This window comes from Camellia sinensis, chromosome 8 (assembly GCF_055761805.1).
Source record: "Camellia sinensis isolate YWXY chromosome 8, ASM5576180v1, whole genome shotgun sequence".
Taxonomy (NCBI): domain Eukaryota; kingdom Viridiplantae; phylum Streptophyta; class Magnoliopsida; order Ericales; family Theaceae; genus Camellia; species Camellia sinensis.
In genome coordinates this window covers 60,957,782-60,982,278 of record NC_138968.1, presented here as the reverse complement: position 1 = coordinate 60,982,278, position 24,497 = coordinate 60,957,782, and the positions used below count along the sequence as shown (strand labels likewise).

General features: G+C 35.1%; 1 protein-coding gene across 6 annotated transcripts; it reads right to left on the bottom strand.

The window, feature by feature from the left end:
- Positions 1-7,919: 7,919 nt before the first annotated feature.
- On the bottom strand, positions 7,920-21,773 carry LOC114269789 (uncharacterized). 6 transcript variants are annotated; one of them, XM_082882768.1, is made up of 3 exons: positions 21,563-21,764; positions 21,317-21,387; positions 20,003-21,231 (listed from the first exon to the last, which is right to left on the bottom strand). In XM_082882768.1, the coding sequence occupies exon 3, from the start codon at positions 21,128-21,130 to the stop codon at positions 20,354-20,356; it is 777 nt and encodes a 258-aa protein (XP_082738894.1). In that variant the 5' UTR covers positions 21,131-21,231; positions 21,317-21,387; positions 21,563-21,764; the 3' UTR covers positions 20,003-20,353. The 6 variants fall into 6 exon arrangements, with proteins under 6 accessions (XP_082738893.1, XP_082738892.1, XP_082738894.1 ...); XM_082882767.1 differs by adding an exon at positions 7,920-8,171 and having other exon boundaries at positions 20,393-21,772; XM_082882766.1 differs by adding an exon at positions 17,951-18,348 and having other exon boundaries at positions 20,393-21,772.
- Between the last annotated feature and the right edge of the window lie 2,724 nt (positions 21,774-24,497).

Genomic DNA, 24,497 nt, shown 5'->3' with positions numbered 1-24,497 from the left:
ATTTTGTGGAAAAGAGCTAAATGGTGGTATAACTAGGTTGAAGCAACATTTGGCCCATATGAAAGGTCAAGTCGCACCTTGTGCTAATATCAGTGGTGAAGTTTGAACACTAATGATGGATCATTTGAATAATTATAAGGGCAAAAAGATTGACAAAAGGAAGATGAATGAGGAATTGACAAAAAAAAAAAGTGCCCAATATTTCCACATCAATTTTATGTCAAAAGTTTAACATATATGCCAAATAAAATGTTGAGACTAAAATAAATATATATCATTTAGTTGAAAATGAGTCAAAAAAATGCCCTTACATATCAAAATTTTGATTAAAATGTGATAAATTAAGGCTAAAAGAATCAAAAAATGCATAAAATTGAGTTTTAGATGGATTGCTAATGATTTTTGAAATTTCACAGCCGCGACGCCCGATACCCGATACGTACCGGTCGATACTACCGATACCGATATTCCGCGATCGATACCGTTACGTTACCCGATACCGCAATTTAGAACTATGCTTAGGAATCAAAATTAGTGAACCCTTATATTATCTTTTGTTTATTCTAATGTAATATTTACAACTTTTGAATTTGTAATATTGAGACAAACGTGACGTAAGATTATTAGATCTTATGGATGGAATTAATCAATGATTTTCTAGAATCTTTTAATACCCAAGTACCTTAAATGGGTAAATTATAAATACATTCTTTAGGGTTTGCTTAAAATACAAATTGGTCCCTGTGATTTGAAAAATTACAAATATCCTCTTATTAGAATTTTTTATTTAACAAAATTAACTGAAAAAATAAAATTTATAATTACTCTCCTATATTATAACAAAATTACCTAAATTATTAATTAAAACATATTTTTAATATCATTAAAAACTGTTAATCAACTTGATGATTTATTGATACAAGTGGCAATTTGCTATGAAATTAGAAACCTTAGGAGGTAAAGTATAATTTTCAAAACTATAAAGGCGATTCGTATTTTAATAAAATCTCAAGAGTGTATTTGTAATTTACCCACCTTATTAAGTTTAAATGGATTGTAATTAATTGAGCCCAGAAGTTGGGCATCACAATACTTGTATATTTTCAATCTTATTGTGGCATTTGAGGTTCTCAATTGGTGTAAGAGCAGTCCCACCAAAACCCTTAAAGCTCTTCCTTCCCTATTTTAAGGGATCAATGGCTCCCTATACACTGCATCAGCTCCCCAAAATGATCTTTTAAATTAGTTTTTGTTATAGTGGCTCCCTATTTATAAAGAGTCACTGTAGTTCCCTTATATATATATTTTGCTTTAGTTTGTTTAGGGACTGCAGTACACATTTATAATTTTTATTATTTTTAAATTTATAATTAAAAATTAAAAATTAATAAAAAAAATAAGGAGTTTGTTAATCGAATAGAGAAAGAATAGGGAGAGTTGGGGGAAATAAATGAAAAAGTGATTCCTAAAATAAGGAATGAATTTTTTAATAATATTTTAGGATAAAATTTAGGTAAACTAGTGGGGATACTCTAAGAGCATCCACATTGGATCTTCTAAATATATCCCTTACATATTTTAAGTAATTTTTTTTCAAAAATCAACCCCATCAACTCTCCTAAAGCAACTCCCTATTATAAAAAGAGAAAAGTTATGGATCATGAAAATTTTTTCATGAAAATAATCATGAAAGATTTATGATCCTTGGATTACCTTAATTAGTGTGTGGTGCTTTATTCTAAGCGTAATTAAAGAGTTACAAAGCTTTCATGATTATTTTCATGAAAGGTTTTTCATGATATCTACCATTGCTGTTATAAAAAAATGCTACAATTGCTCCCCAAATGTAGGAAGCAACTGTTCACCCTCCAAAAATATAAAATTATTTTTTACTCAACCATTATTGGTTCTTGAGCATCTCTATCCCCAAAAATATAAAATATAAAATAATTAAAAATAATTTCTTATTAGAATAGAGAAAGAATATGAGATTTGTTGGTAAAAATAGATGAAAAAGTAATTCTTAAAATAGAGAATGAATTTTTTAATAATATTTTAGAATAAAATTTAAGTAAACAGGTGGGATGCTCTAAGCCTTGAGTCTCAACCCAATGTTGAATGGAGCAACCAAATGTTCCTGTAAGGGGAGTGATACTAGAGAACAGATGTTGGTGATGACCATCATTGCACAACCCATAATCTCATTTGTTGCTCCACTGCTAGATTTGATGACTGAAAATAAAAGGGCAAATTACATATACACCCCTCGAGGTTTGGCTAAATTACAGATGCCCCCTGAGGTTTGAGAAATTACGAATTCCCCCCTGAATGCTATATTTGCATAAGAAATTAGGGGGTAATTTGTTATGAAATATAAACCTCAGGGGGCAAATTGTTATGAAAATACAAACCTCAGGGGGCGGGATGTAATTTCTGAAACCTCAGGGGTATCTGTAATTTAGCCAAACCTCGAGGGGTGTATATGTAATTTGCCCTTTTTAAAAATCAAATTAAACATATGAAAAGTTCTATTGTGTCTCACCCAAAATAGAGATAGAGATTAATAAATCATACAAAGCGAACTATAAGGATCAAAACACCTACTCTGTAAGAATATTTGTTATATCTTTAAAGCCAGTGATGTGATGTTGAGTCATAGACATTCCAATCATGATTTTGAAAATTGGTTCCACCAGTTGGACTGGAGATTTCGGTCCGTATATATATATTTTAAACAGTTTCAATCAAAAAATTGGTTTATTTAAAGAGAACTGAAAAAATCGACAATTAGACTACAATCTGGGTGATCCAGGGACCGGTCAAGTGAATCAGCCAGGTTGAAAAAATTAAAATTTTTAAATTTTTTTGATATTTTCTAACTATTTTTTTATTCTTTCTTTCTTTCTTTTCTTTCTTTCTTATTATATATATATATATATATATATAACAAAAAATTTAATTAGAAATTCTCTTTCAAGGGATTCCTCTTGTGAGAAATTCCATTGAAAACTTGAAATTATAGTGAAAGTCTATACATATTTATAAGAAAAAAAAAATCTTCCAAAAAAACCAAAAAATATATGTGAGAATCAATCAAATTTATTGGAGGAAGACTTAAAATTTTGGTATCCCTTCAAAAATTTTGCTCTTCTTTCCATCAAATTATTTAAATTAAAATTATATGGAAGAAATATTAAATACTTAGTTTTCTCTTCCAAAATTAAAATTAATAATATTTTAAAATATATTATTATATTTTTAGTAAAAAAAATATCAGGAGAAATATTTAAGATAATTTAATATTTTCAATTTTTTTAATTTATAATTTTGTTACTTATATTTTTATTAAAATATATTTTAATATATTTATGATGTCATAGTTTGATTTCGGTTCAACTCGATGATTGAATCTTAACTCATCCACTCAATTATTTTTTTGATTCGTTTACTGGTCTAATTTTTAAAACATTAATTGTAATATTTAATATTTAAAGGATTTATCAAGAAAACAAAAATTAAAAAATAAAAATAAAGCAAGTACCAAAATGATTATTGAAAGTGGGGTGGAGTAGGGCACAACTTTCGGCCTACGCACGCGAGACATATAGTCACGGGGTGCTTATCACATTCGTTCTCGTCGTTTTGGAAAAGAATAACGTTGGAAATTTTAAAATTTTTAACAAATATTTTATATGCATATGTAACTCACATTATATAAATTTTATGTAAGTTTATATTTATATAAAATATTGGAAAATTTACCAATAAATCCCATTTCACAAACTATTAAACCAATTAGTCCCAACTTTATTCTTTTGTTCGGATAAGTCCTATCAGTGAAAAAGTTTATTTCTTGTTGATCCTATTTTTCATATTTAGTGTAACTGATGTGATTTGATTACATTTGTTTTTACACCAATACCCTTTTCATGATTGTTTAACATTATTTCATTGATTAACATTATTTCATTATTACTGATTAACATTATTTCATTTCTCTTCTCCTCCTTCATGTTCTCTCTCCGCCGGCGATGCAATCTCCATTTTCAAACTCAGATTCCGACAGCCGAAACCCCAAAGAGTTCGCCGGAATCTGACATCAACGCCGGTGGCATCCATGTTTTCTGAAAACCCGATCGAGATCATCGGAGATCCAACAGATCTGAGATAGATGCAGCGCTGATCTGATATACACAGAGGCGCCGAAGAAGACGTCGGAGAAGACCCATCCGCCATTGCAAAAATGATCCTCACCCATCCGCCATGTTGATGATGTCTACCACTGATGTTGATGATGGATCGGTGTGGATCTGCGCTGATGTTGACGATGTTGAGCATAGCGTTGATATCGCTGATGTTGATGATGGAACCAATGTTGATGATGTTGATCATGGCCCTGATGTTGATGAAGATCCGGAAGAAGACTATCTTCCTCCTCCTCCTCAGGCGCTGGACCGGTGGGGTAGAAGGGGAGGATGTTGTTAGCCACCCAGGTCACGGCGTATGCCCCTCGTAATGTATGTGTGTATCTCTGTGTGTGTGTGTGTGTGTATCTGTGTGTGTATCTGTGTATGTGTATGTGTGTATGTATCTGTGTGTGTATCTCTGTGTGTGTGTGTATCTGTGTGTGTGTATCTGTGTGTGTGTGTATGTGTGTATGTGTGTGTGTATCTGTGTGTGTGTGTATCTGTGTGTGTGTATGTATCTGTGTGTGTATCTCTGTGTGTGTGTGTGTGTATCTGTGTGTGTATCTGTGTGTGTGTATCTGTGTGTGTGTGTATGTATCTGTGTGTGTATCTCTGTGTGTGTGTGGGTGTATCTGTGTGTGTACCTGTGTGTGTGTATATGTGAGCAACGGTTAGATGAGGGTAGTTACGTCCCTCACAATTAAATGGGACTAAACGGTTTACTAGAATAAAAATGGGACTAATTGGTTCATAAGTTTACATTTTGGGATTTATTGGTAAATCTCCCTAAAATATTTGGTAAAAATTTTAATAATTTTTTTAAGGTTTCTAATATTTTTATTTGAGAAAACCAAACCTCTCATCCTTCCCATCCTTTCCACCATCAGGCAGTTTAAAAACTTGGGTGAAATCGATAAATCAATTTAATTTGATGGATCTTCGCTCTAAAAGATTTTTAAAAGTAAAAAAATTGTTTCAATCTAAATTGTTGATTTAATTTGATTTTTTTTAGTTTTGATTTTAGTTTAATTTTATTAGTTTCGGTCTTAGTTTTAATTTTAAAAACAGAAAATTATTTAAATCGATTAGATTTTCGATTCTAAAACTTTGGTTACAACTTTGAATCAAATAAAATTGTGATATATTTGTTTATTATTTGTTAATATTTTATAAAAATTAAAAATTAAAAAATTATTTTTACAAAGTGTGATATATTTGAATACCAATCTTGTTTGTGAATTTGAAAAACTTTAATTAACTTAACCAAACTAATTGTTACTAGTTTGTTTATTAATATAAAATATATATTATATTTATTATTATATAAAATTTATAGAATTGTAGGACCAAACCAAATCAAATTAGTTTCTATGGTTCGATTCTACCCCAGTTTTATAAGTTTAATCATTTGATTTCGATTTCAATTTTTCTAAAACCATGAGAACCAATTTAAGACCAAATCAAATCCCATCAGTGAACACACCTGCCACCACCGCATGTTTTTCTTATTTTGGAGAATATTTTATTTTTAATTTTACATTTTATCTATCTGTTGAATTTTTTAACTATTTATTTAATTTTTTAAACTATATGTTCAAATATTTTTTTATCTGTTTAAGTTTTTTTGACTATCTATTTAATTTTTTTTTATTTGTTTAATTTTTTGATTATTTATTCAATTTTTCCGCTTATCTGTTCAAATATTTGTCCAAATTTTATTATTTGTTTAATTTTTTCTCCTAAATTCTATCTGTTAAAGTTCTATATATTCAAACCAAGCTTTCTCTCTAATATGGACTCCATCTTTTAGATTCAAAACCCTAATTCTCAACCCCACAACAACAAAGAAAAAAAAATTAAACAGATCATGTTTTAACTCACTCCAAGACGATGAAAAAAAAATTCAATAGATCATGTTTCAACAGATCGTCACCAATCCTCATTGCAAGGTAAGCTTCACCGACGATCGAGATCCGTTTTACTATTGACCATAGGTTATCTTCTCACCGCCGAATCCAATATTATTTCCAGTGTTGACGATCGAGATCTGGAAGATGGTACCAATTGTAACGATGGTGGTTGTTGAAAGTCGATGCCGACGTTGTCCACAAAAGGATCGCCAAACCCCTCACTCTCTCTCTCTCTCTGTGGTCGACACCGACGGTGGTTTGTAGAAGGGCCTAATTGTCTTCAAAAGCTTCACAGAAGGGTCTAGAGAAGGATTCATCATTATTTCCAGCGCCAAGATCTGGAAGGTCGTTGAAGGCAAGCTTCACCAACGAGTTAGAAATCGAACGGTTCAAATCGGCAGCGGTGAGGTAATGGTGAGGTCAGACGGTTTAGAGTGTTAGAAAATAATGGTTTTTTGACAACTTTAATTCGAAATTAAAGTAGAACTCAACTGCCGGTTGAGGTAGGTCTGAGTAGTTTTGTATTCTTTTAAGTGAGAAGATTACAATATAAAAATAATGAGCTGAAACCATTGAGTTGTGAATGAGAATGTCTCATAAAGTAGGCATCAATAAAGTTGAGTTTAGATTTGGACTTAGTCTTAGTTTGGACTGTGCCTAGGCTTGTGTTTGTGCATATGTTGGGTTTGGTCTTGGACTTGGACTTAGACCTAATCTTGAGCTTGGGCTAAGTTATGCTGTGTTGGGCTTAGCTTGTGCATGAGTTTGAGAATTGGGCTTGGATTGAGTTGTGACCCAACATTAGTATCCATTTTGTGACCCATCTAGTTGGTTTATTCAACCATCACTATATACATATTTATTTATATATTTTAAGTACATGCGGGGTTTAGACCTTTGTAACTCTCATCTTTTGATGATAAAGTTGACGACCATATTAGTGGCCATAGGTTTTCAATCTTTGTAAGTCTAGCTTTAATGGCTAAAGTTGATGGCCTTGGTTAATGGTATTTGATGTCCCTATTAATGTATAGCCTTCATGACTAGAGATTTCCCTACTTGTATACATAGAGGGCTTCCCCCCTCCCCCAACTTAGTAGGATAATTTTGAAGAAATTTTTTTATGAAAAATGGAGATGATGTTTTGAGATAAAAAGTTTTGAGATGTTTTTTTCCACCAAAGAAAATTTTTCCTATCTTCTTTTACTAGCCCCTTCTTCTGCATTAGCTGATTTCAACCGTCGTATCTTGGGAGATAGACGTCGGCATACCTCTAGCATCCATCGGGTAGCGGTGAATATATTTTAAGGAAACTATCTAGTACAAGTTTCGGTTTGCTTCTTTTCTTATTATTTGTTCTTATTTTTTAAAAAATTTAGTTTATAGCGATGAGTTCTCATATTTAGTTATCCATGCTAATAATTTGCTCTATTAGTAATGTAATATAATTCATTTTTGTATTTTTAGTTGTGAAGTTTATTTTGTATTTCATTTTTTAAATAAAAAAAATTATTTTGTCATTTATCTTTAATTTATTTTATATATTTTTCTTGTATTATTATGAAAATACCAACACAGAGATCATCGGCGGAAGAGGGAGATAAGAAGAGAGAGAGAAAGAGAGAGAGTGTCACGACCCAAACCCGCCCCTATGGGTTTAGCATCGCAACTGGCCAGTAATCCGTGATTACCAAAGACCTGCTTAACAGTAAAGATAGTAATACAGAGTAAAGGGGCTGGCGGAAGCCAAACAGTAAATAAAAGATGTCTAATGAGCTGTGAAAACCTGAGTGCAAAAAGACTTTTATAAACAAGCCACGAATACATGAACATAACATATATACATACGTCATCTATACACATGACATCCAGGTGAGGGACCAAATCCCTCCAACATAACTGAACAGTCAAAACTTATTCATCTATTACAAAATAGAGACAAAGGGTGGTCCTGAACACCCCAAAACAGCCTTAGCTTGAACGCATTCGGAACCTCGAGGTGAGGCGCAATGGTTGGCTTGACAAAACAGGAGCTTAAATTGGCGCTCCTAGCATCGGTTCAGTGCCTGGACACCTACATATAAATATAAACAGTGAGTTAAAGCCCAGTGAATAACATATGCGTAAAGGGGTTAAGAATGAATGTCCTTTCATTAATTAAAACAGTCATTTGCATCAGTAAATCAATTATTCAATCAATGGCTCATCTTTCATGCCATATCAATCATTTAGAATTCATAACAGTCATACGTGGTACGTCTAATAGCAAAACAGTACTGTGGAGAAGTGGTTTGGAAATACTCTTCTGATCTTGGGGAGGAGTTAGTGATCCGCTGATAGTCACTTGAAAATGAATAAACACTCCGGTCGGGGGTACCGGAATTAGCACTCCGACGGACAAGTCAGTCTCCACACTTAAAAATGCTTGTATTCTATGTTTAGCACAACAATTCTCACATACCTCTTTCTGGCTGATGTTTCTTCTATTTATATCTTTTCTTCTTTGGGCCTCGGGATTAGGTCCATTTCCCACCTCATATTCGGCACATTTTATAATAGACCGATCTTCACTCGGCCCCTTGCTTAATCGGTTATTTGGCCGAGTAGGGTTGGATTTGAGCTTTCGAGCCAATTGCCTAGTGCTTCAAATCTCGACTCTCCCAGATTCGACTATCCAGAATCTCTACGACTCCCAATTCTTCGGCCCCCACAATTGCCCCCCCAAACAGCCCACTACCATTAGTTAGTTTGCGTGTTTGGCTTCTAGTCTGGGCAGTCAAAAATTCGGCAGTTAACCTTCTTCCCGATGCGTGTCAGAATGCGTACATGCTTTTTGGTCACTGCAACGCTTTCCCGCCTCATTCATGCTTCTCTCGCATTTATTACGATTTGAAACTTCAGTCCTTTCGAATGCATGCTTTTTCGAATATTTGAACCTCCTGGATTGCCAGTCGGTGTCTCTTCTCCAACGCGTTTTCTGCAACTCTTCTCCGTTTTCTCCTTTGCCATTCGTAAGTTTTCTTCTCTTCGCTTTACAACCCCTACTTTTCATATTTATCTTTGATTTTAGAAAATCCTTGGGTCCTTACCAGGATGGCTAAGCATTTGAAAGACCTCTTTTCTGAGGGTCGAATTTCTGGGTTCCGAAGACATTTCTCTTTCCCCGATGATGTCCATCTATCTCTAGTAACGGACAATACCCTTGATATGGAGAGGGACGACCAAAATACAATCGTCTTTCCTCTCCTATCCATTGCGGAGGGCGGAGTTCGCTTTTCCTTACACCCATTTCTTAGGGGCGTCCTCCGCTATTGGGGTTTGATTCCTTCGTGACCCAATGTGAATTTTTTTTTGAATTATAATGGAAATCGTAGAGTTGAACCGGCATCTCGGGATCAATCTTGGCATTCCGGCGATTTGGCATTGCTACGCTTTAGCCAAATCCTCCGGTCGGCTCGGGCGCTATTTTTTTAGGGCTAAGGACACCGACCATCACTTGGTAACGATGCTTTCCAGCTCTGGCAAATGAGTTGATGATGTAATGGTCAATGTCCGAGGCAACTGGGAATTCGGCGAAGGCGAAGATCGCCTATACCCTATTCCCAGACGGAGGGGTGAACCAGGTTACCGTATAATTCCCTGTTTGTTGATCTTTCTTTTATTCGGCTTTGTTAGGTTTTATTTCTTGGCAATCCCGTTTGACAAAACTCCTTTGAGTTGTAATTTTATTCGCATTTTTATTTCAGTGAGGCTATGAGTTGTTAGATGCGAATCCAATCCAAATCAAGCCTTTCAGAGAAGTTTATGATGCTAATGCTTTCAAGATTGCCACTTCGTTGATTATGACGGGAATCGAGTTGCCCAGTCAGCTCGCGGGGGTCCAGGGAGCAGCACCTCTTGGCGGGTCCAGGGCAGCGCCACGGCAGGGTCGAAGGGCAGCGCCCCCAAAGAAAAATGCAAAAATGCATTCCAAGTTACCTGTTCGCTCGAGCGGACTTTACCCCGCTCGAGCGGAGAATCCCTGGTTCCAGCAGTTTTGGTTGCCTGTAAAAGTACTGAGTTGTGTGATTTCGGGCTCGAGCGGGTTCTCTAGCGCTCGAGTGGACCTTTGTTTTGTCACACGCATATTTTGCTAAAGACGCTCGAGTGGGTTGTTGGGCGCTAGAGCGGAGATCGCGGGACAATTTTCTATAAATTTGTGTTTCAGTCCAAATCTAGGATTGCTTCTGCAGATCTTCTTTTTGGTTCTTAAGGTCTATATTTGGGGATATTTTGTTAGTTTTCTTTGATGTTTTATTGAGTATTCAACTTATGGTTTAAAGAGAGTACATCAAAGGTTTTGTTTGCTATACACAAGAGAGAGAGAGAGAGTTGTTCTTCGGTGGATTTTGAAGAATTCGAGCCTGAAGCTTCGGTGGATTCTGGAGTGGTTCATCGCAAAGACAATTCCGAGGTGAAGACGGGGTTGGAAGAGGCACATAGAGGTTAGTTCAATTAGGTGTGGATTCGCTAGGTAATTGAGAGTATACTTGTGTAATTCCTTTAAATCTTCTTAGTGGATTGTTTTGTGGCTATTGCCCGTGGTTTTTTAATCACAGTTGGAGGTGTCCAATTGTGGTTTTTCCACGTTAAAATCGTTGTGTTGATTTGTCTTGATTGTTTGATTGAGATTGTTATATACTGCTTAAAATTGTTACATAATCACAAATCAATATCTAGGGGATTTCTAGATTTTTCAGGTTTTTTCTTGGAGTCTAACCCTTTGTTTTTACAGGCAATAAGTTGAAGAGGATTCTAACCTCGGCTGACGACGAAGTCCTTGCGGAAATTAAGACTGCACTAAAGTACTTTGGCCGTCCAAATGTACACAAGCAAGGGAGAGCCGTCCATATTCTCCTGCGGTATGAGCCTACCTATACTACATTCTCGGCCGCGGACGACATTCCGATCCCAACCGGCCAACAACACCTTACGGCTCTTGTCTTCCCCAACTTCAAGGCCCTCAGGCAAATTGGTCTCGAAGCTTTTGATTCGGAGCAAGACTTAGAGCTGGTGGTCGAAACAGTTGCCGAATCAACGAAGGTGTTCGCTGCGGAGGCCGAAAAGGTCGACGAAGCTCTAAAATCAGCGTTTGTGGCAGCCGGTCTTAACCAGCCTCACTCTCCGTCCACTTCGGGTTGGGCGGGGTTTTCCTTCGGAGATATTTTTACAAACTTGGGAGAGGAAAAAGCTTCGGACCCCCAGTGGGGGTACAGGGGGTCGCGTGTGATTGGTCAAAAAAAAAAAAATATGCTTTTTTTTTTCTTTTTTTTTTTTTTCCCGCCAACTCCATGCTGCCACGTCACTGGGGGTGCGACCCCCATTGGGGGTCAGAAGCACGGCTCCTTGGGAGATCTACCTGGCGTTTTTTCTGAAGGCATGGTTGGGAAAAATCTCACGGAGATGGCGAGAAAGAGAAATGCCGAGCGAATGGCCACCCGAAAGAAAGCCGAGGCCGCCTGTTCTGAGCCTGCCCCGATTGAATCTTTACAACCAGTTACTAGAGAAGAAACGGCTCATGTTGTTGTGGCCGAGATGGAGGTTACAGAAGAATGGCTGGTTTCAAAAGAGCGGGGCGAAAAACGTTCCACCAAGGGAGAGGCCGGCTCAAAGGATAGCCCTGCTGACAAACGGCCTTGCTTAGAGGAGTCCAATGTGGTTGTCCCTTTCGTTGTTCAACCAAAGATCAAAGACATGCCAATCTCCTCTGACATATCTGCCATGAAGGATCCAGCCGTGGCGTTGAGCTCAGTTTCGTTACCGGTTGACAAGGCCACCTTTCGAGAAGAGCCGAATTTGGTAGCTATAGCGTTCGCTGCCCAGTCGGCCCTTCTGGTATGTATACGATACTTTTTTTTTCGCTCGTTTGGTTTGGTTTGTATACGATATTGCTTGGTGTGGTGATCCAAACTTGTTTTGCAGACGGTTGGAAGGATAGCCGAACTAGGCCGTCGGCAGCGTGATGCCATTGAAAGAATTGGCCGCTTAAAGTTTGAAGCTGGAGGTGAAAAAAGCAGGGCCGAGTTCGAGGCGATGAGAGCCGCGATGGAAAGTGCTCGAGCCGAAGCTGAAAAGGATAGGGCTCGGACTGCTGACCAGCTTAGATCTGAAGCCGAGGATAGGGCGAACGCGAGCGAGGAGTCGCTCAAGTTAGCCCAGGAGGCGCTTTCCAAGGCAGAGACCAAGTTAGAAGAATTGAAGGCGGCCAAGGAAAAAGTCGAATCTGAAGCTTCTACGGCGTTAGAGGCTGGGAAGAGCGCCGCCTTGAAGGAATACATAGATGAGGTCCCCAAATTCGAGAATCGGGGTTTCAAATATGGGTGGCTCACAGCCCTTGCTGCCGCTGAAGTTACATTGGCCTTGCCAATTCCATACGAGCAAGTGGACGTTAAGCCACTTGAGTCTGATCCCGAGGATTGATCTGGGAGACATTCTAGTTTTATTAGGTATCTTCAATTTCAATGTACGTTTTTGTTTAGTGGATTCTTGTCAGTTCAAGGTAATTTTCATGTATAAATTAGTTACTATCTACATTCAATTTATTAATAAAAATTTCCTTCCCGTTTCACTATTACTTGTACGCAGTTTTTGATATTAATGACGAGTTTTGCCTTCCACTACTTTGGATAAAATGATTATTGTCTGTTGTGCCTTTTAACTATCGATTGGATACCAGTGTAATCTTAGCAATTATATTAGTTTAAACTTTGATTTATCCGAACAAGTCGACTCTTGGTGCCGAATAGGACTAGTAAATCGATTCGTGAAGCGGCTGCGGTACTTAAGTCGAATAGATTGATGAATCTGCCCTTGCCCGAGCTCATTCATAAACGTTAAACGCCAAATCAGACAATATTGAGGAGTCGATTCGTGAAGCGGCTGCGGCACTCAAGCCGAATAGATTGATGAATCTGCCCTTGCCCCAGCTGGTTCATGAACGTTAAACGCCAAATCAGACAATATTGAGGAGTCGATTCGTGAAGCGGCTGCAGCACTCAAGCCAAATAGATTGATGAATCTGCCCTTAGCCCAGTTGGTTCATGAACGTTAAACACCGAATCAGACAATATTGACGAGTCAATTAGTGAAGCGGCTGCGGCACTTAAGCCGAATAGATTGATGAATCTGCCCATGCGGAAGTTAAGACTACCGAATAACAGTGTTTGATAGGGGCATGACTCGGTCGGCGCCGGGCTGTTGAGGTTTCGATATTAATGAGATTGCCTCGGTGGCGTTGCCCTCATAGGGAATGAATGAATGAAGGTTCTATCTATGTGCTCAGAGAGCAACTCAGTCCAGGTCTTTGATGAAGAATAAACAAGCTCGTATGTCAAATAGACTCTTCTTTAACAATAAAGGGGAAGCAAGGACGCTAGCTAAGCTAGGAGGAGACATGAATCGAAGTGGCGAACCTTCGCATGCAGGAGGGAGGATTTCGAGGGATCGGGAGAGACGTGAATCTCCTCGTCGTCGAAGTAGGTCGCGTAGGAGGGACAAGGAGCCACAGGGTAAATTCCCGCAACCTCGTTCTAGAAGGGAGCCTGGTACGAACCCACGCCCACTGAGTTTTGCAGTCTTCGTAGGGAATAGACCCATGACAGATACGGACTCGATCGTTCGAGATTCAAGTGTGGCAGTCGAATTTGCTCGACAGATTTTTCCTCCCGAGGTCCAGCAGTCGATGGTAGGCCGGCAGGACTTCGAAGTGTTTCGTGAAGGCATTCATGGTGCGGTAACGGAGCTCTATACCACCTACAAAATCGGCATGCGTCTCCGTACTGCTTGCCGAGAAATAGAGAAGAGGGATGAACGCATACAAAGCTTGGAGGCTCGCGCGGAGGCGACTGAGTGTGAACTAAGGAAGGTCAAGGTTGTTCAGGCAGAACCCGTCAGACAGGGTAACCCAATCGTGGAAGAAAGGGTCACCCAGCGGCTTATCAGTATCGCGCTCGTCGATCGTGATACGGCGAGCATGTTCGCGATGGAATCCGCGAAGGGGAGGGCTTATGAACAAGGCTTCCACGAAGGCTGAAAAATAGGGATACAGAAGACCAAGGAGAAGCTAGCCGAGGAAGTTTGCCGATGCGAAAATCGTGGATTTAAGCATGGTTGGATCAAGGCGCTTCAGGCCGAAAAAGCTCTCCGAGCAGTGGGCGTCGACTCGGCATTGCCACTGTACCAGCATAACCATTTTCCGTTTTTCGCCTTTGAAGTCGAGCAGAGTGAGGATGAGGGCGACGTCGTGTAAAAACACTCAATGTAACGTTCGAACGCAGATCGCGTTCATAACTATGTAATTATTATCTGATTGAATAAAATGTTTCATTGTGATTTGCATTCGGCACACACGTGTTTGCATGTGTTTCATTGTATAAACATTGACCGGCCCGAGTCAACTAGGCATTTTAATTCCGAACGGTTATATGCCGGCTTGTCATGAGCATTCTTTATTAAATATATATTTGGCATGTCACGCACGGTCCATTGCGCCAATAAGGCTCCGAATTCGGAGGCGTAACCGGCGCAAAGGTGTCATGCACTTGGGGCTCCGAATCTGGAGACAGTCAGCCCATCTATAATTGCCGTTTATATAATTAGGCCATTTTAACTCCAAAAAGCCAAAAATTAGTACGTGGAGTAGCTGTGGCCAATATCGCCCGGCGTCCGTCTTTTGGGGTTGCATTAATGAAATCGCCTTGGGGTCGCTGTAAGGATTTAGAAATAAATTACCTTGGACTTTTCGCTCTAGTAACTTCGCTTACTGTGTTCAGACTCAATTTAAAATGATTTTGTTGCATGGAGTTAGATAAGTGTGAATGTCAAATGGAGTTTTCTTCAGCAGCAGAAGAGAAACTTTGACTTTGGCTGAGCTTGACATTGCAATGAATCGCAGCAGAGAACCCACTCGCGCGGGAGGTAGGACGTTCTAAAAACGAAAAAAACGTCAGCCTATAAGTCGTCGAAGTAGATCAGCCCAAAGGGAGAAATAGTAATGGGGGAGTTCTCCGCAACTGCCATCGAGAAATGGGGCCGATGTAGCGCCGCGACCGTTGAGTATTACTATTTTCGTGAGGAATTCCTTTCTTGTCCTGGATCTTGGCCTTGACGTTGTCTATGGTGTTGAAGCTCTCCAGTTTAGCACTAATCAGAGGTAATGGTTGTTACAGAGAGAGAGAAGCAGTTTAGTTAGGGTTTGATTTGAGAAATAATATATATACATTGGTAGTTTGGTCATTTCGTGGGAGCTTGTCCTTATGAATAAAGTATTTTAGAGTGTGGACATAGTATTTTAGAGTGTGGACATTTGGAAATTCAAAATTGAATTTATTAACTGAGTACCCTAATTTTTAACCTAATTTTTTCATTTAGGCCTCGTTTGGGAAGCGTCCCGTTTAGCCAAAAAGTCAAAAAGTCATTAAAAAAACCAAAAAGCCAACAACCCATACCAAAAAGTCAAAGATTCTCTTTTCTCTCTACTTTTTGCACATATTTTTGTAAAAAGCCAAAAAGTCATCCCAAACATACTAGTTTTTTTTAGCTCATATTTTAGTCAAATAGCCAAAAAGTTACTAAATTAGCCTGTTCCCAAACGAGGCCTTAATAACATTTTAAATTAAATTATAGATAGAAGAGGACATTTAGGGTCTAGGGTTAGGTTTTGGTTAGGAATATGATTTTATTTGGAGAAAAAGATAAAGATGATAGTATTTTTGATATTTGATCAAATATTTTACTTTGATTTGGAATTTTTGTATTGTTCACTCTCAATTTGGGAGAGTGTGGCGTACCTCAATCTCAATTTGGAAGAGAGAGAGAGAGAGAGAGAGAGAGAGAGAGAGAGAGAGAGAGAAGCAGTCTAGTTAGGGTTTGATTTGAGAAATAATATATATATACATTGGTAGTTTGGTCATTTTGTGGGAGCTTGTCCTTATGAACAAAGTATTTTAGAGTGTGGACATAGTATTTTAGAGTGTGGACATTTGGAAATTCAAAATTGAATTTATTAACTGAGTGCCCTAATTTTTAACCTAATTTTTTCATTTAATAACATTTTAAATTAAATTATAGATAGAAGAGTAGGGTCTAGGGTTAGGTTTTGGTTAGGAATATGATTTCATTTGGAGAAAAAGATGACGATGAGAGTAATTTTGATATTTGATCTAATATTTTACTTTGATTTGGAATTTTTGTATTGCTCACTCTCAATTTGGGAGAGTGTGGCGCACCTTATGTTATTTTTAGTAAAAAATAAGACTGTAGTACTTTAGTCTAAAATTGTAAGAGAGTTCCTATATATATATGAATTATAGGAAGGTAAAGTAATTTGAGAAAGGAAATTTTGTTGCATTTTTTTTATACTCACTAATATAGAAATAATGTATTTATACTATTATTTATATAAATATATATATTTATATATTGTTTAATATATAAATAATATATTTATTATATAATTTAAATAAAGATAAACAAGATGAGATTGATGAGCTTATTCGAGTTTGAACTCGGCTCGTTTACTAAACGAGTGTAATATTAATTTGAGCTTGAGCTCTGCTCATTTCCTAAACTAGCCAAGCTGAGCTGTTAATAAGCCGAGCCGAGCCTATTCATGAGCAGTTTGGTTCATTTGCAGCCCTAGTCACTATCTTATGTGAATTTTGTGGATGATTTTCTAATTTTTTCTTTTTGAGCATTTATTCATAAATTTCTATTCACCAACTTATATTCCACTTAGTTCAAATTATTTTCTTATATTTCAATAAGTCTTATAGATGACATAGTTATCAAAATATCCCTAATAATAATATTCACATCGACAGTGTGAATATTCCGTGATATGAACATTCATACATCAATGTGAATATTCACATTGTTAAAATATGAATGTTCACATCATTAAGTTTCTAATCATTTAAAAAGTATTTGTAAGAATAAAATTGTTTCATATAATATTTTAAATATGAGAATTATGATTTGATGGATCAAATGTTCAAATATCAAGACTTATTGAAATAGAAGAATATGTTATGGACGAGGACTAAATCTCTCTCTCTTTGTTTTTTTTTTTTTTTTTTGGTACATGGAAATACTCTAAAATATTTTATCATGGTTCTTTTCAGTAATGATCCTATGTTTTTTATACTCACTATCTTATGTGAATGTTGTGAATGATTTCTAATTTTTTTTTTTAGTACATAGAAAGACTCTAAAATACTCAAACACGCATTAATATGTAATAATTGAGTATTATTTTTATTAGAAATGTTGTGAAATATTTTATTATGGTTGTCTGTTCGGTAATGATCCAGCAGTCAGTAATTGATATAAGGAAGGATTGGTATCCATGGAAGATCATTGCATTATTACACCACAGATTTGTGAGATGGACATGGAATAGCTTCATTTTTTTTTTCCTACTATAAAAAGGACGCATAGCATCCGAGGGCCTTGATTATGGGATAATCAATTGTCGGTCAGATTTAACCTAACTCATAGGAAGAGACTAATCACCGGAACACACAATGGATCTCACCCATATGCCACAACAAGAGGTAGAGTCTCAATCGGAGTACAACACAATAAACCGAAGTTATTCTAGCCATCACTCCCGATTGTTGACATGGAATAGCTTGCCAAGAGATATTGTGCAATAACGATAGAATTATCATTTTTTTTTTCCTATCATAATCTATTTATTATTTTATGTAGCAACACTCATTGATTTAAAGACACCCATCACTCATACTTGTTGTAAACACAAATTTTGTATCTTGCAATTAAGACACGAAATAAATGCACAAAATAATTAATTTTATTGATTATAATAAATGGGTACAATTCTCTATAGTTTGCTCTATTACAAAGAACAAATCCTCTGATTCGATCTCCAAAACGGCTGTAAAAGTTTGTTGTTGAACTAGACAAGTTGATGAATTTCTTCAAGTCTTCGAATGGAGAAACTTGGAGAAGAAAGGCTTGATCGAGAGCTTGAACGGCTTGATCTCGAATGAGTCTTGAAATGATTTCTTTGAAAAGAGAGATCAAATTTGTATTTGTAACTTGAAAGAATTGACACAAATTTGGAGTGCTTGATAATCCTTTCTTCTAAGTTTGAAGAACTTTAGAGAGAATTTGGCAAAGTCGAGAGATTGCTTAAGAGTTTGCAAGACCATTAGCTAAAGAATGTGTCCTTCTCCTCATGGTGAGAGCCTCTATTTATAGGTTTAGGAGAGAATGATCAATTTCGGAAACTCCAAAATTGCTTTGAATTTCCAAGAAAACAACAATTTATTTATTAATTTATGGACATGATTTACATTTAAATTTAAATTTGAATTATTCCACTAAATTTTGATAAAATATTTTCATCGGCCCTACACATTTGGGTTGACCCAATTGACAAAATAGATTCACTTTTCTTTTAGTGTGACCCATAATTTAAAATGGGTTAAAATCCATAATTTTAGTAGGACCCATATCTATTTGAAAATTTTAACCATCTTAATTTTGACCAATCAATAAAATTTATTTCTTTAATTAATCAGATAATGATCAAGACACGTGCAAATTTAAGTGTCTACCCTTATCATCACTGTACTCCTGATAAATGAAATAGTAAAAGGGTTAATTGTACCTATAGTTTCACTGTGATATTAGTTTGACACATTCGTTTTTAATTGTGTCCATCAACATTTTTTACTTTTAAGTCTAGTTGTAACATTATCCTTCAGTCCATCTACCATTAATAGATGTGATAAAAATTGTCATGTGAACTAAACATGACATTTTTTTGTCACATTAATGCCCTTACAATTTTATTAAAATCTCACTTTTGTTCTTGTATTTTCTCTAGAATATGATTTTGGTCCTATCATTTTTAATTTCTTTTGTCAATCTCATTGACGGTAGATTACCCTTATACTTTCATCAAGATCTCACTTTAATCTTTGCACTTTCACTAAAATTTTACTTCGATCCTTTCATTTTTAATTTTCATCAATCTTGTTAATGGCATACTTTGTTTGGTTTTAGAGTTTTTAAAAACAATGTTTGAGTTGTCAATCTGAGTCTTTAGTTTTTAGTCGGTTTTTTTAATATTTCAATCAAATAGGTTTACATTTTAAATTTATTTAATTTAGATACACTTATAAAATTAATATAAAAACTCAATATGTTTTCATTTTTTTTGATATTTATTAAAGTTTTTTTTTCTGAAATATTTATTTGTAAGTACATTTAGATTAGTTGTATCTGAAAAATAAAAATAAAAACTTGACTACCATTTAAAAAGTTCACTAAAACGATAAAGTATCAAAAATAAAAGAGCAATGGTAGAGGGCCACAAAAAGTGTGGCTCAAATGGCTTAAAACTGTCAAAACGACGTCGTTTTAGGCATAAAACAACGCAAAATGATATCGTTTTGACAATTTTTGAGCCATTTGAGTCACACTTTTTGTAGCCCTCAAACATTTTTCAAAATAAAATACTCAAAACCACTAAATTAAAGTGAAAGGAATTTCTGGTCACAATTGAAAGTGAAACGAGTAAATTAAAATTACAGTGAAAATACAAATATGTTAAGCATAATTAATCCAATAAAAATGTAGTCATTATAATATTAATGACATTCAATATTTGAAAAATAAGTTATGCTAGGGAGGATAAATAAATTATTAATTTTTTATCAAATCTCTCACATGGATGTGAGATTCACACACATATAATTTATGTACGTCTCACACTCATATAAAATGTTTAATAAAAAATTTAATAATTTATTTAGATTCATAATATTTTCCTTAAAAAATAAAGACAGAGAAAGAGAGAGAAAAGCCTAAGATTTAAAAATATTTTACAGTTCAGCATTTGGACAATAACATCAGTATTCAGTACTAGCGCCCACGACATGATGATGAATACAGATATATCAGACAAGTCAGGGGACATGGAGATTGAATAAAACAAATCACCCTCCACAAGTCCCCCACTAGCATCAGACAGACCAGACCAGACCAGACCACCACCCAACATCACTTGCAGAGAATGTTGTCCCTCCCTCCCTACTTTAAAAAAATTCTACAGGAGCTTTGCATATTTATCATATCTTCATTCCCAAACACCCCCCAATTAAATAAAAAGAAAAAAAAAAAAAAAAAAAACATTCTAATTCAGTTAATGGAACTCTAATGAGAGATGGGTTTCTTGTTAGTTGGTAGTCAGAATCTTGAAGAGGGGGAAGAAACTAGAGGAAGTACCTGTGACGAGCTTGAATGGTGTTGTTGTGATGTACTGTGATGATGATGGGGATGATTGAGCTCTCTCTCTTTGTTCTTAGCAACAATGAGTGTGATAAAACCGCCATTCTCTTCATCCTTGAGAAACACAGATGTTGAAGGAGCTATATTAGCCCCTTCTTCCTGGAAAACCCTACGAATCTTATGAACCTTCTCCCTCTCAGCTTCTTCCATCAATTGTTCTCTTCTGTGAAGCTTGTCCTCAGCATCCTTCAAGAACTTGAACTTTGGGGGTGGTGACAACAATCTCATCATATTGAACTCTGCATCAGTAGATGATTCAAATAGAGGGTTGAATCCATGGTGGTTGTGTGAGGAGTCCATAGGGGTAAGTGGAGGAGTGAAGTATGGTGGTGAAGCAAGAGGGGTCAAAAATGGAGTCTCAACTGTCAAAAGCAGATCACTTAAGCTTCTTCTACTTCTTGACCCTTCTCTAGACTTTCCATCTTCAGATTCCAAATCTTCCTTTGTTTCTTCTTTGATGGTGAAGAGGAATCTTGGTGGGCCAGAGAGGTTTTGCAGCCTCATGGGCTCAGTCTCTGCACCTTCCTCTTCAAAGGGTTTGTTAGGCAATAAGTCCTCGTTTGGATGGGAATGAAGCCGAGATTGTGGCTCATGGACATGGGTATCTGAGGAACATAGTTGTTGAGGATTCAGAGCTGTGGAGCTTAAAGATGATGGTTGCTTCCAACAGAACATGTACAAGAATTCTCTTGCTGGGCTGCTATAATCATCTTCAATCTCTCTGTTTGTGATCCTCTTCTTCCACCATAGCAAGTAGTAAAGCTCAGCAACAAGAGCTAACACAAGGCACCCAAATATAAGACTCAATGCAAGCCCTACACTGCTCAAAGATCTCATCTATCTATCTATCAAATTAAATACCTCAAAAACTACTTTAAAATTCCCAAATTTCTCAAGCCCACCAACAAAACCAGTAGCTATACCAAGGATTTCTGTAGTCGTTTGGTGTGCAGGACAAAAAAAAAAAAAAAAAAAACAAACAAACAAACAAACAAACACAAGAAAGTGGAAGCAAGTGTTACAGGGTCTTCTGAGAACAAAATACAAACAGATGGAGAGCATGAAACTTTTGACTGGAACACAGAGAAGCACCAGATTCTATCTTACCTTCACTTTAACAAAGGCTACACAATACATAGCTACTTTATCAGTGCATATGATCACTGTATCCAAAACAAGCACCGGCTCAAAACAGTCCTTAAGAACACCCCCCCTTTCACTGAAAATCACAATCTTAAATCATGATGTATGATTGCTATCAACCATACATATCTACCTTTCTATTTTTAATTTTTAATTTTATTTTTTTATTTTTTCACTTGAAACCCACAACATGTAAGCTACTCAAAATGTGGATAATCTTTTTTTTTTTTTTTTTTTTTTTTTTTGAAGAATATCAATGTTTATTGTGAAATATAAAGAAACTAGAACCACAAAAATGTCTCATTTGGGCCTATAGAAAAGTTTCATTTTCGATTTTTAAATCAATGATGCTACTTATCAGGAAAATGTATTCAAAAAATAATGAGAATTTTTTTTTTTCGTAGATTTCTAAAAAAATTCTTCTAATTTTATCCCGATGTGTCAACTTTTAATTTGTTACAAATTCAATCATATAAAACTCATAACCTTTGTGATGTCATTGTCAATGAATTGTGAGCTTTCGGTTGTTGATTTATAACATTTTTTCACGATAAAATAAAATATATATTAGATTCATACATATTTTTTGCACACTACATAGTATAATAAAATGAATATTTATATATACCTATATATTTTTTGCACACTTTTGTAAATATTTTTTTTAAAGATTTCACATTTCCATTTTTAAAAGCTGAAAACCTATGTGCAACCCTGTGATTAGCTCTGTTTGGTAGAGCTGTGAGAAAGTGCTTATAGCTTATGCCTAAACAGCTTATAGCTTATAACTTTCAGCTTAAGCTGATTTCCAGCTTATTCTTAAAGCATCTCCTGCCCCACTCAAAGAATAAGCTGATTTCTTAATTTCACAAAGCTATAAGCTATAAGGTATAAGCTAAACCAAACACATCAAAATAACTTAAATTAAGCTGAAAGCTGAAATAAGCTGTAAATAATTTCTGCCAAACAAGCACATTGTTATAAATTTTTGTTTAGAGTTAGTTGATAAGAGGAACCAGTAAAAAGGAGAAACTTTTAATTACATGGTGGTATAATCCAAACTTGGACATCACACCAAAAAGAGACTAGTTTTAGAAAATTGTTATACGAATATATATATATATATATATATATATATATATTATAAATTGCTTTATAACCTAGGGAAAATTAGCAATACATTCTCCTAGAGTTTGAGTAGTTGGAGAGATTCAAAATAATTTTCGTTCCTTGTTAAGGTCTCTTAGTGTTATTGCATCTTTTACATTGTCTAAGATCCCTTAGTGTTATTGCATCTTTTACATTGTTTAAGTGATTTCAAAACTTTAAAATTTAATAATTTTTGAGTTATATTTTTTTGTAAAATTTATATTTTTAGAATCCCATTGACAAGATATTTCAAATGAGATTCATTAGTAAAATGAAATTTTGAAACAAAAAATTCATGAAATTTCATTGGCTCATTGATTTGGTCATCGAAATTTTACTGACCAGTTAAAATTTTTTCAACGAAACTTTACTGACTTGGTTATCGAAATTTTACTGACCAACCAAAATTTCACTGACTTAGACTTGGTCTTCGAAATTTCACTAACCAACTGAAATTTCACTAACCCGTCTTAGGTCAGTGAAATTTGTCAACTTTTTTTTTTAGAAATTTGTATTCATAATAGATCTTGATGAAACGATTCAAAGAGTATAAATTATATCTATATATATATATATATATAAATAGAAATCTAGATCAGTCACCATGTGTTTTGGAGGATCTAAACGAATATAGAAAATTGTATTATACTTATCTTTCTAAGAAAATATTACTAGGGATCTTAAATTAAAAATCCCTACAAACTAATGTGATAAAAGTTTAATATTTTAGAAAGTAAATTATACTCATTTTTAAAAATTTTTTAATATTTTTTATGTTTGAGAAAAATATAGTTCATCTCATAAATTTGACATAATTATGTTGGCATCTGTTTTAATAAGATTAAAATTATCAAAATTAATGTACATAATAGGTATAGACTAAAATAAACAAACTTAAATATAAATTTTAGAAAAAAAAGATATGTCAATATCATTAGGGGTGTGCATGGTTCAGTTTGAATCGGCTTGGAATAAAATCAAGATCAATCCATTGTCTTCGGGTTCATAAAAATTGAAATCAAAACAAACCATTTGAACAAAACCATTTATACACCGTTCGGTTTGGATCTATAGTTTCACATAACTTGTTAACAAGAAAAGTCATATAACATTTTCTAAAAAATTTAATCTATCATAAATTTTAAAAATAATAATAGCATATCCATCAAATAAACTACTCTAATAATATTATACAATTAAGCAAACATTATTAGAGTGGGGCCTACATAGTAGTTTATTTTTCGAAACATAAATTTCAAAACATAATTAAACACGCACATCATTCCACCATTAACTTAAATAAACATAATATCTAGCTAATAAGCACATATGGTTTAAGTTATACGATTCGGTTTGGTACGGTTCAAATCCAGAACTGATTTGCAAAAATCAGATTCCTCAATTTTTCAAATCAAAATTGAATCACGAATTAAAAAAAACTAAAACAAACCTACTACATTGGTATGGACCAGTTCGATTTGCGAATCTTTTTTTTATTTCCTTGTTCAGTCCTAAATATCATCTTTTGATCTATATAACTCATGAATTATTGATAAAATGACTTAAATATTATGTAAATTAAAACTTCAAATAAAATCAATATAATTGTGTCAAAAATAAAAAATTATTTATATTTTCATCAAATTTCAATAATAATGACTATAATTTATCTTATTTTAAATAGAAAAATATTAAAGATCTTAAATATTTTATTAAATATTCTATTAAGTGTCTTATATGAATGTGAGAC